The sequence below is a fragment of the Neolamprologus brichardi genome, chromosome 13 (genome assembly GCF_056152115.1).
Source record: "Neolamprologus brichardi isolate AB-2024 chromosome 13, ASM5615211v1, whole genome shotgun sequence".
NCBI lineage: Eukaryota > Metazoa > Chordata > Actinopteri > Cichliformes > Cichlidae > Neolamprologus > Neolamprologus brichardi.
Window position 1 is genome coordinate 20,596,774 of NC_142116.1, and position 11,299 is coordinate 20,608,072.

Genomic DNA, 11,299 nt, shown 5'->3' on the forward strand with positions numbered 1-11,299 from the left:
CACTTGACCTCCGTCAGTCTCTCAGCCAGGTTCCCCATAGCACTCCTTTTATTGTGGTTACATGAATATGCATAGGGTCATTAACATATAACATCTTACATAGGTAAACATGTGAACAAAGAATACTGTGTGTGTGTGTGTGTGTGGGGGGTGGGGGGGGGGGGGGGGTGGGGGGGTCAGAGTGTGACCCCATAAATGACTTCCCTAAACCTACTGGTCTGGAAAGTCCAGCAGTTCATCTAAACAAAAGGCACTCAGACGAAAACAGATATAGCTACGTTTATCCTACCGTAAAACAATAAAACAAGGTACGACCTCTTCCCATGCTCCCAGGATGTAGGTGTGGATTCCAGAACAATCTGGAATGCACACCAAGCCTTTGCAGCCTGCTAAAGATCACACATCCTATCACTACACAATTGATTATACATCTCTAAGCATATATGGTTAAATATTTCCTAATACAAATGACAATAATAAAATCTAAACCCATCATCACCACCCTGTATTGTCATTTTTTAAGGCTATACGGCGTATATATATCTTCAGCTCTACACCACTTGTCAACATTTTCAGTGCAGGCTTCATTTCATACAAACATATTAGCCTTAACATCCACGTCACTCTGCTGCAACAGTATGTAATTGGTAAAGGTGTTAGCAATCATTTTATTCACCATTGATCTTACACATGGCAAAATGCAACCTGTAAACAAGCAAAGCAACGCCAATAATGTAAGAATGGGAGTCAAAAACTTTAAGAACATATTCCACCATGGTCCAGATGTCAACCAGGCTATCCAACCTCGTGACGCGTCTCCTCCTGATGTGTGGTCCGCCACATATTTCTGCAGAGCAGTTAAGTTCTGCAGTGCCTCATAGATGTCTCCTCCAGTCGTATATCCATCTGGGATAAACGTACAACACGTCTCTCCAATCAGCTTACACACTCCTCCTTGTGATGCTGTTATCAAGTCCAGGGTCAGCCTGTTCTGCAGTACCATCGTTCTGATGGCCTTTTGCTCCTCCGCTAAGACTGTTCCCAGTGTCTTAGTGAGATTAATGTGTCGCAGTAAGGCATACCGGTTGATCTCCACATGATCCCGCACCTCTGCAACTCCTATGTTTGGGATCAGACTTTGGAAGAATTTAGCTCCTCCACTCCAAATGCGGAATTCTCGCGGCACTCCAGTGTCTACTGTCACTCCAAAAAAGTTCGGTGAGGCTATATCCACCTCACGCTTCCGTCGGTTGCTAGGGTGATGTTCAACTCTGTCCATGAAGAAGACATGATCCGATAACTTCACTAAAGCACACAATCCTCCCCATCCCTCAGGGAGTGATAGATAGGCTTTATGTCCACACAGGAAATACCAATCAGCCAAAACTCTTGTTCCTTTACTGCTCGGCACCGTCCTTGCACAGCCTGTCCACTTCTGACTTTTTGCTTTTACTGGTATTCTGTAAGCCAGGTTGAACTTGCATTCAGTCCTCCTTAATGTCAAGTTCTCAGCACACTTTGCACTGGTCAAGCATTTCATACACCTGCTCTCATTCTCTGGAGGGCAGTAGGTGTATATGTATCCACATAAGCGAAGCAGCAGCTCCCCCACTGACAGTGATCCATTGTTCATCACACACAACGGCAATTGAGCTGTGTTCAGCTTGTTCAGCAATATTATGTCTGGCAGTGGGTCTGACACTTGAGGCCAGGCCAATAAGTCAGTTTGCCCAGAACAATTCACGTTTAGAAGTGGCGACTTACTCCAGGTGATGTTCAGAGGTGTGCTATAATTGGCCTTGGACCAGAGGACTCTGTTGCCAGGATGAGTTGCTAAGCCCAACAGACACCAACTCCTGTCCTCTGGTATGCTGTACGGCCACAGTCCAGATGTATATGCCGATAACGGCATATGAGCACACACATAGCAGTCTGTCCTATTGTTCAAGTGAGCAGTTGTATTCATAAACTGCCACCAAAAGTTTGTAGAATAGCCATGAGGGTATTGGGTGTGGTTTCCTTGGACATACAGGGTCTCCACAGCTGACCATGAAGACATCAAAGCCATTACACTCAGCAGGGTAGACAACACTTTACCAGCCATTCTGATGAGTACCTGTGGCTCAGTTGGTTTCTTCACCGGATTGAGACGAAGGGCCCTGGAGGCTTTCCCCCCCCTTTGTACCCGGTCTTCCTGCCACTTACTCCGAGCTGGCCTGGATGTGTGTCACCTTTTTGCAGTGGCTTTGGTGTATCCAGGTGGGTCATTCTGCGATTTTCACAGCTGTTGGTGTTGTCAGCAGAGCCTGGTATGGTCCGTCCCACCGTGGCTTCGACCAGCACTTCCTCTTTATGACCTTTATCAGCACCCAGTCCCCTGGCTTCAGACGTTCTTCCTGTACAGAAACAGAATCATCTGGCAGATTATTTGCACTCATGACTTCTTTGCTTTTAAGCATTTTAAGCATCCAGTCTGCTAGTGTGTTTTCTTCTGCTGCTTTATCATTATCATTACAGAACACTGGAACTCTAAATGGCCTGCCATATATTATTTCAAAAGGCGTAAGGCCATTATCAGTTGGCGTGATCCTCATATACATTTTCACTAGCTCAATGCAGTCTACCCATGTTCTGCCTGTTTCCTCCATTGTTTTCCTGAGTCTCAGCTTTACTGTGCCATTAGTCCTTTCAACCAGCCCTGCACTTTGTGGGTGGTATGAGCAGTGGTTTTTCAGCGTTATCCCCAGATGTTGTGACATTTTCTCAATTACTTCATTCACAAAATGAGGACCATTGTCACTGTAAATAGTTTGGGGGATCCCATGCTCTGGGATCACATTTTTGCATATCGCTTTAGCCACTGAAATAGCATCTGCTTTCTTAGTGGGGACAATTTGAGAACGGGCACACAATTACCAGGCAGTACCTGTAGGTGTTACAGTTAGACAACTCAATGAAATCCATATGGATTACTTCAAATGGGTAGCTGGGTCTGGGAAACCTTCCTCTTTTAGGTCTGAGGTTCCCCTGAGCATTATGTTTACAACATATCAAACATGCTTTACAAAAATGTTTTGAATAAGCATTGAATCCCAGTGTGAAAAACTGCCGTTCGACAGCTGCTAACATCCCGGCTGTTGAGACGTGGCAAAGCCCATGGCTCAAAATTGCAGCAGTCCTATATAAGTTTTTAGGCAATATAGGTTTATCACAAAGATAGTAGACATCACCTCGCAGGCTTGCTCCTTTAGTGAGCCACAGCTGCTTCTCAGCTGGAGGTGAGTGTGACTGCATGTCTGCTAGCACATCATGTGTGATGGGCATAGTTTGCTCCTGAGACACCAGAATATGAACCCCATGTGTTCCAAGGGCCGCTTCCTTTGCAATTTTATCTGCAAAGGCGTTGCCTAGTACAATGGGGTCAGTGCCACGTGTGTGTGCTGCACATTTACAAACCGCAACTTTACTAGGCAGTAAGACTGCTTTCAACAGGGCCTGCAAAAGTGTCGCATGCTCCACAGGTTTCCCTGTTGATGTTGTCATGCCTTGTCTTGACCACTGAGTGGCAAAGAAATGAAGTGTAGCATATGCATACTGACTGTCTGTATATATAGTCACTACCTGCCCCTCAGCTGCTTTGCAGGCTTCCGTCAGAGCCACTATCTCAGCTGCTTGGGCAGACATGGAATGTGATAACCGCCCAGCACGGATGACCTGCACATCATCCACAACAGCAAAGCCCGTTTTAGTCTTTCCCTCTGCTGTTTTAAAACTGGAACCATCAACAAACCAAACCTTGCCCTCAGTGAGTGGTATGTCCGTTAAATCACTTCTAGGTTTACACTGTGTTTCTACATGCTCACTACACACATGTGGTGTACCCTCCTCTTCTGTGGGCAACAGTGTAGAGGGATTCAAAGTTGTACACCGCTTAATAGTTATGTGTGGCTGGGAGAGCAACAGTGACATTAAAGATAAGTGTCTTGCAGGTGACAAGAATGTCATTTTAGTCTGCAGCAATAAAACATCCACCTCATGTGGAACTAGCAGGGTCAAAGGGTGAAACAAAACAATTTCACCAGAACACTTTACGGCTTCAGCGGCTGCACACACAGATCGCACACAGTGAGGTAAGGCACAAGCCACTGGATCCAGCCTCTTAGAATAATAAGCTACTGGCTTCATTCCACCTCCACATTCTTGTGCTAACATGGATGTCATAAAATGCCCTTTACAGTCAACAGTTTGAACAAAAGGCTTGTTATAATCTGGAAGTCCTAGAACCGATGCTCCTGTCAGCATCTGTTTCAGCATGCACAGAGCTTGCTCCCCCTCAGGGGTCCAACTTAAACTTTCTGACATAGCTAAAGGTTTACTGTACATCATATCTAATAATGGCTGCGCAATTTCAGAGTAATGGGGCATCCACGATCGACAGAAATTTAGCAACCCTAGGAATTGCATCATGTGTTTCTTTGTCACTGGCCTAGGTGCTGCCAAGATAGCTGTTTTCCTCTCTGGGTGTATGCTTTTCCCTGCTGCACTAAGCAGATGTCCTAAAAATTTCACTTCTGTCTTCACCCACTGTAGCTTTGAAAGTGAGGCCTTGTTACCTGTCTCGGCTAAGTGAGTCAGCAATGCCAATGATATGTCTTTACAGTTCTTCTCTGAATTGGATGCAATTAAAATGTCATCGACATATACCAACATCTGTGAATGTGATGGAATCACAAAATCAGACAGACAATTTGTAATATTCTGTGTGAAAATTGTAGGACTGTCACAAAAACCTTGCGGCAATCTGGTGTATGTGTATTTTTTGCCTTGATACGTGAAACCAAACCAGCCTTGTGAATTCTCATGTACTGGTATGGAAAAGAAAGCATTACTTAAATCTACCACAGTGAAGTGTGTCTTGTCTGGCTTAAGCTGATTTAACAAGGTGTGGGGGTCGGGGACGCATGGAGCTATACTCTCCACTGCCTGATTTACAGCTCTTAAATCTTGAATCATGTGCCACGACTGTGAATCAGCCTTTCTAACTGGGAAGATGGGTGTGTTACACACTGCTTGTGGAGCTTCAACTAGTATCCCTGCTTTAATCATATCCTCTATTACTGGTTTAATGCCTTCCACTGCATCAGGCTTCAAGGGATATTGTTTCACTCTTGGCCTAAAAGACGTTTTGGGCTTTATTACTACTGGACTCGCTGTTGTTATTAGCCCCACATCAGTCTTCCCAGTAGACCAGAGCTTCTCTGGGACCTGTTTAAGCTCCGGGTGATCTTTGACATCTACAACATATCATTCTGCTGTGTCATTCTCACTCCCCTTTAAATGTGTTTGTGGTGTAGCATGTGTCACCCATCCCAGCTTTTTACGAAAGATGCTGTGCTGCATGTCTGTCTCCCAACCCCCTCCAGCTTGCTGCCACATTCCAACACTCTCCCCCTGTCTCACCAAAGATGTTAAGTCTGTCCACTCAGTTGTGCCACTCTTTGTCAGTGAAATATGTGGTGTTTGCCCTGTAAAAAGTTGTTGTGCAGCTTCAGAAAGGATCACACTACATCCAGCCATGGTTTCACCATCAGTATATATTGCCTTTATGGTGATTCTCTGTGGCCCTAATTTCAGCACTTTATCTGTGTAGGCCTCATCAGGCCCAGGCATGGTCTTAAATCTCAGTGTGACATGCAAGTCTTCTGGTGGCTGTATGTCATGGTTAGTTGTCAACATTTCCTCAGCTGCAGCTAACAGTTTACAGTTTATTTGATCAGGTCTGGAGGCCGACAGGTCAAGTGTCCAGTAACAATGCAAATCCCCACTGTCCTGATGAACCATTGTCTCAGCAGTTTCACCTTTTCCTGCAGCTATCATCCCAATGGATGTTGGAATTATTGAAATTCCAAGTTTCATCATCATATCTCTTCCCAAGAGGTTCACCGGACAAGTTGGGCACATTACAACTGAACCCTGAGCTGCCTCTCCTGTGGTAGAATCTCTAATCCACACTGGTTTAGAGATTCTATGCTGATTTAACTGACCATTTGCAGACTTCACATAAATTGTGCCATTTGAAGGATCAACTCCTGACACATGATCTTTTAAAACAGTCTTATCTGCACCTGAATCACACAGAAATTGAACAGTTTTGCCTTGCACAGTTAACATGCGAACTGGTTTTACTTCTTTTCCTGACAGATTTAACAATACTTCAGTCAAATCTAGAGTCTGAAACACAGGCTGTTGTAGATTCTGGCAAGCTAAGGGATCGTTTGTACATGTATGTGTGTTAGCAGTGTCAACAGGTGCTAGTCATTTATTATATGATGGATTTTGTGAATACGGCTGTCTATACTCCTCAGGTTTGTTCTCGGGGCATTCTCTGGCAAAGTGGCCCCTCTCCCCGCATTGATAACACCTCTCATCTCTTCTACGGTTATCCTGGGGTCGCCATGGGCCTCTACCTCTCCTACTCCTGCCTCTGTTTTGCCCTCTTCCAGCCTGTCCCTGAAACAAAATTTCACCTGCTAAAAAAGCAGCGGCCTCAGAGCTTTGTGACTTCTTTTTTTTATTTTTAATGACTTCCTGTGCATGGCGGGCCCAGTTCATGCATTCAACGGACCCGTCAGTGTTATGGCTAACATTTTGTTTTCTGATGAAATCAGCAATGGGTGAATGAAAGCCATTCATCAAAGCATGTTTTAACTGTTGCTGATATGGGCTGGCCTTCTCTGCACTCTCTTCAAGGCCGCTATGTTCTTTGAAAACTTCCTCTAATCTCGCCCTGAACTCATGAACATCCTCTCCTGCTTTCTGAATGCATTGGGCGATTTTGTTGTAATCTACAGAAGCTTTAAAGGTATTTCTAAGACGCTCATAAACCCCATCAACTTGGCCTCTTAAATTTGCATGGCCATAGGGTAGGACGGTATTACCATCCCTCCCTGTGTAGGTGCCTCGCACCCGAGCCCAGTTATATGTGAGACACTTTCTAAAAGTGGCTTCTGTTTCCTGACCATTTAAGCGGTACGAGGAGCAGAGTTGCTTGTGTCGGGCGATAAATTCATTAACATTAGTCAACGGGTTTCCTAAATCTTTACATGCCTCTGAACATTCAGATTCAGTCCATGGCCTGTAAACACAAATAACACGGCTTTGGTCATTTTCAACACCAAAATGAGGATTCGCAACCTCTACCATGGGAAAGGTATCATGGATAGGGTAGACAGGCATACCAGCTGCACTCGCCTCATCCCTCTTAGTTTTGGATCTAGTTCCATAAGGGCTTAAATATTTTGCTGCGGCATCCCCAAACTCCTGCCGTACTCTATCCTCCTCCTCTCTCTCTCTCTTCTCCTGCTCCTGCTTTTCTTCCTCCTCTCTGGCCTCTCTCTCCCTCTCTAATGCTGCTCTACGCTGTTGGTCCCTTAACGTCAGTACCACTGAAGTAGACCGCACCGTCTCATCTTCAGGTTTCACAGCTAATGCCTGCAAAGCTGCTCTCTTCACGTTCGCTGCCTCCTGTCTTTTCTGCGCCTGCTCTAACCACAGTTTAGCGGACGCCAGTTGTAACTCTCTCTCCTGTTTCAATTTCCCTTTTGCACAAGCTGCCTTTACTGTCAACTGGTCTACTAACATTTGACATTGTCCTACAACCAATTTACCTTCAAAATCATATTTTTTGCGCCAATGTCCTAAATACTTTGCGCTGCCGGGAGCGAATTTCATCATAAACTTCTCGTCACGCTCTGACACACTCTTGGTTGCTTGGGAACCCATAATAACAACAGCTGGTGGCGTCACAGACCACGTGTTCTGCTCCGCACGCACTCACACAAACACACTCACACAACAACAACAACGACAACACAAAATAGGCCTACTCCGGACTTGCACCGGACTGCTCGGGACACCAACCCAATCTTTCGGGACCCTAACCCAGTTCTGGGACCCTCACCCAGTTCTGGGACTCTCACCCAGTTCTGGGACCCTCACCCAGTTCTGGGACCCTCACCCAGTTCTGGGACTCTCACCCAGTTCTGGGACCCTCACCCAGTTCTGGGACTCTCACCCAGTTCTGGGACCCTAACCCAGTCGCGCGACAAAGCCCAATAAAGGGACGCTCGGGACACAAACCCAGGGCGATTTCTCGGGACAAAAACCCAATTCCGCGGTTATAAAATCACTCTCCAACTTACTTGATGTTGCTCATTGCGTGTAGCATCAGTCCCGAATCCCGTCAATCGTCATCCATCGAGGAGAAAAAAACAGACGGCTAATCCACCGGCCCGATGACGAATTCTCACGCCCCGGGACTTTGCTGCAGGACCTCTATAAGTCCTGGCTGACGTCAGTCTGTCGGCGTGTCTCTTTTCCCTTCGGTGAATGTCGACTCCAGGGATCCGGCTCTCGAAGGACCAATTAATGATAGGTTTGTAGCATGAACCTATTCGCTGGAACGTTAAGGACAATTTGCTACACAGCAAAAAGCAAGACACAAGGCACCAAAGTTCTTTGTGTTACTCATCCATGAGGGAGACCTGCCTGGAGCCAAGTGTCGTTCCACCACTTGACCTCCGTCAGTCTCTCAGCCAGGTTCCCCATAGCACTCCTTTTATTGTGGTTACATGAATATGCATAGGGTCATTAACATATAACATCTTACATAGGTAAACATGTGAACAAAGAATACTGTGTGTGTGTGTGTGGGGGGGGGGGGGGAGGGGGGGGGGGTCAGAGTGTGACCCCATAAATGACTTCCCTAAACCTACTGGTCTGGAAAGTCCAGCAGTTCATCTAAACAAAAGGCACTCAGACGAAAACAGATATAGCTACGTTTATCCTACCGTAAAACAATAAAACAAGGTACGACCTCTTCCCATGCTCCCAGGATGTAGGTGTGGATTCCAGAACAATCTGGAATGCACACCAAGCCTTTGCAGCCTGCTAAAGATCCCACATCCTATCACTACACAATTGATTATACATCTCTAAGCATATATGGTTAAATATTTCCTAATACAAATGACAATAAAAAAATCTAAACCCATCACTTTTCATGGCTGAAAGCTCTCCTGTAGAGGCTAAGCCTAGGCTTGAAGCCACTGGGGTGTTCGTTGGCGGGGGTGACGCGATGTCACTGGTATGCATGAACTTATTAAACTTGATACAGTCCAATAACTCCAGCCTTACTCATCTTGTCCTTCAGATTCTTTATTTCCAGGATTGAACATAGCAGCACAGCGGTCACAAACTGTTTGCTTCCTCCCGATCAACAACACACCTGCCGCTAATTACGCGTGCCTACCTTAAATATCTTCACAAACTCAAAATGTGACCCCTAGCACCAAACGCTTGCTGCAGTTCTTGGTGTCAGAGGTGACACACAAGGTATCGGGTTTTCGCTGCAATTACTTTTTCATATAGGACCAAGTATGTTTGGATAGCTTTTTCCCCTTGAAAACTGCCGTTTAATATTAGACATTCTTGTCTAATATTAAAAATGGATTGATCTGAAACGTGTAAGTGTGACAAATATGGAATAAGATACGAAATCAGAAAGGAGGCAAATATTTTTTCACAGCGCTATAGTCTGTAAATGATCTTTTGGCTATAGTAGATCTTTGACTTGTTCCTTTGTTAATTGTTTGTTTAAAATAGTTTTCTCTAGGTTAAGGCGTACGGTCCAGGCCTTCAGAGCAGTGGTCTGGCCGTTGGAAAACCCACTGAATTCACAGTTGATGCCAAGCAAGGAGGAAAAGCTCCTCTGAAAATTATAGCCCAGGTATATCTGGCTTTGTATATGATCACAAATATGTTAAATATATTGTATGTACCGTATTTTTCGGATTATGAGTCGCACTTAAAATCCTTTAATTATCTCAAAAATCGACAGTGCGCCTTATGTATGAATTCTGGTTGTGCTTACTGACCATGAACCGATTTTATGTAATACACGGCGCTCAAAAATCTGTCAAAAAATGTTTTAGTACGACTTTGGTAAGCCACCAAGTCGCACCGCTTGATGGATTGTCGGAGCATTACGGCTACGTAGTCAGGAGCCTCGCGGATACGTACTGTGCTTCAACATAATATTACTGTATTGTGTGTGGATAATGACCCCAAAATGCCACCTGTTAAGAGACATGCTGACGAAGCGGATTTCAAACTCAAGGCTGTCGGTCACGCAGTAGAACATGAGAATAGAGCAGCTGCGAGAGATTTCAACATCAATGAATCAATGGTACGGAAGTGGAGGAAGCAAGAAGAAAGAGTTGAGTAAAGTTTGACTTATCTTATCTGGCTGTTTTCTTTCGCTTAATGCGTTTTATAGTCCAGTGCGCCTGGTGTATGAAACCAGACCTGTTCATCAACAGTGCGCCTTATGGTCCGAAAAATACGGTGTGTTAAATCTGATTGAACTATAATCCCTCGTCTTCTGCACAGGATGGTGAAGTCAATTCTGTGGATGTCCAGGTTAAGGATAATAGCAACAGCACATACACCTGCACCCACACCCCACGTAAGCCTGTGAAGCACATTGTGATGGTCTCCAGGGGAGACGTTAACATCCCTGAGAGTCCATTCAGGGTGAGTATGCACTCACACACTCTCTCACTTTCACTCTGGCATGCAAGGTTTGCCTTTTCTTCTCACTGAAAAGTCTCTTGAGTTTTGGTGTTTGTGCCCACAGATGAATATCGGAGCAGGCTGTCATCCAAACAAGGTGAAGGTCTCTGACCCTGCAGTGGCAAAGACGGGCCTCAAAGCCTTCCAGCCAACATACTTCACTGAAGGTGGGCTCTGCTGCAGATCTTCCACTGGACATAGGAGAGCTTGACCTCAGCCAGCTGACAGCCCCTCTTACAACACCCTCAGGCCCAGAGGAGTCCTGCCTGCTGAAGATGCTGCGTAACGCTCACATTGGTGAGCGTCCGTCTGATAAGTGAGAAGCTTGCTAAACAGTGAGACTCATCAGAATCCAAATACTTTATTAACCCCTAAGTAAAAGACAGAGGGGGAAAGTAATAAAAGTTCAAGCGTGGAGAAAGAAGCAGGAGCAACTGAAACGGGCTGCATGCACACACAAGAATAAGCGTTGTTAACATCTGTTTTGTCTGTCTTAGGAATCTTGTTTGTTCCCAGAGAGATTGGTGAGAACCTTGTTAACATCAAGAAGAACGGCCGTCATGTTCCCAGCAGCCCAATTGCTGTTATGATCAAGCAGTCAGGGATTGGTGATGTGAGCCGTGTGAGTGGACCGTGGCTGACCGAGGCCAGGACTTTTCAGCCTTGA

At 45.4% G+C, this 11,299-nt stretch overlaps 3 protein-coding genes across 3 annotated transcripts; 1 reads left to right on the forward strand and 2 right to left on the reverse strand.

Moving 5' to 3' along the window:
• Positions 1-259: 259 nt before the first annotated feature.
• On the reverse strand, positions 260-2,123 carry LOC148099961 (uncharacterized). The gene has a single exon (XM_087849744.1). It carries the CDS (start codon positions 2,102-2,104, stop codon positions 590-592), a length of 1,515 nt encoding a protein of 504 aa, XP_087705870.1. The 5' UTR covers positions 2,105-2,123; the 3' UTR covers positions 260-589.
• A 4,192-nt stretch (positions 2,124-6,315) lies between these two features.
• Positions 6,316-7,782, reverse strand: LOC148099962 (uncharacterized). The gene has a single exon (XM_087849745.1). The coding sequence runs from the start codon at positions 7,780-7,782 to the stop codon at positions 6,316-6,318; it is 1,467 nt and encodes a 488-aa protein (XP_087705871.1).
• A 2,627-nt stretch (positions 7,783-10,409) lies between these two features.
• LOC148099963 (filamin-A-like) lies at positions 10,410-11,299 on the forward strand. The gene is made up of 4 exons (XM_087849747.1): positions 10,410-10,593; positions 10,697-10,799; positions 10,834-10,929; positions 11,130-11,299. Exons 1-4 carry the CDS (start codon positions 10,549-10,551, stop codon positions 11,297-11,299), a joined length of 414 nt encoding a protein of 137 aa, XP_087705873.1. The 5' UTR covers positions 10,410-10,548.

Bases quoted from the DNA above. Each gene is read 5' to 3' on its own strand.
- LOC148099961 (XM_087849744.1), bottom strand. From the start codon at position 2,104: ATGGCTGGTAAAGTGTTGTCTACCCTGCTGAGTGTAATGGCTTTGATG.
- LOC148099962 (XM_087849745.1), bottom strand. From the start codon at position 7,782: ATGGGTTCCCAAGCAACCAAGAGTGTGTCAGAGCGTGACGAGAAGTTT.
- LOC148099963 (XM_087849747.1), top strand. From the start codon at position 10,549: ATGGTCTCCAGGGGAGACGTTAACATCCCTGAGAGTCCATTCAGG. The intron at 10,800-10,833 runs GTGGGCTCTGCT...CACTGGACATAG, and splicing joins GCCAACATACTTCACTGAAG to GAGAGCTTGACCTCAGCCAG. The intron at 10,930-11,129 runs GTGAGCGTCCGT...TGTCTGTCTTAG, and splicing joins GCTGCGTAACGCTCACATTG to GAATCTTGTTTGTTCCCAGA.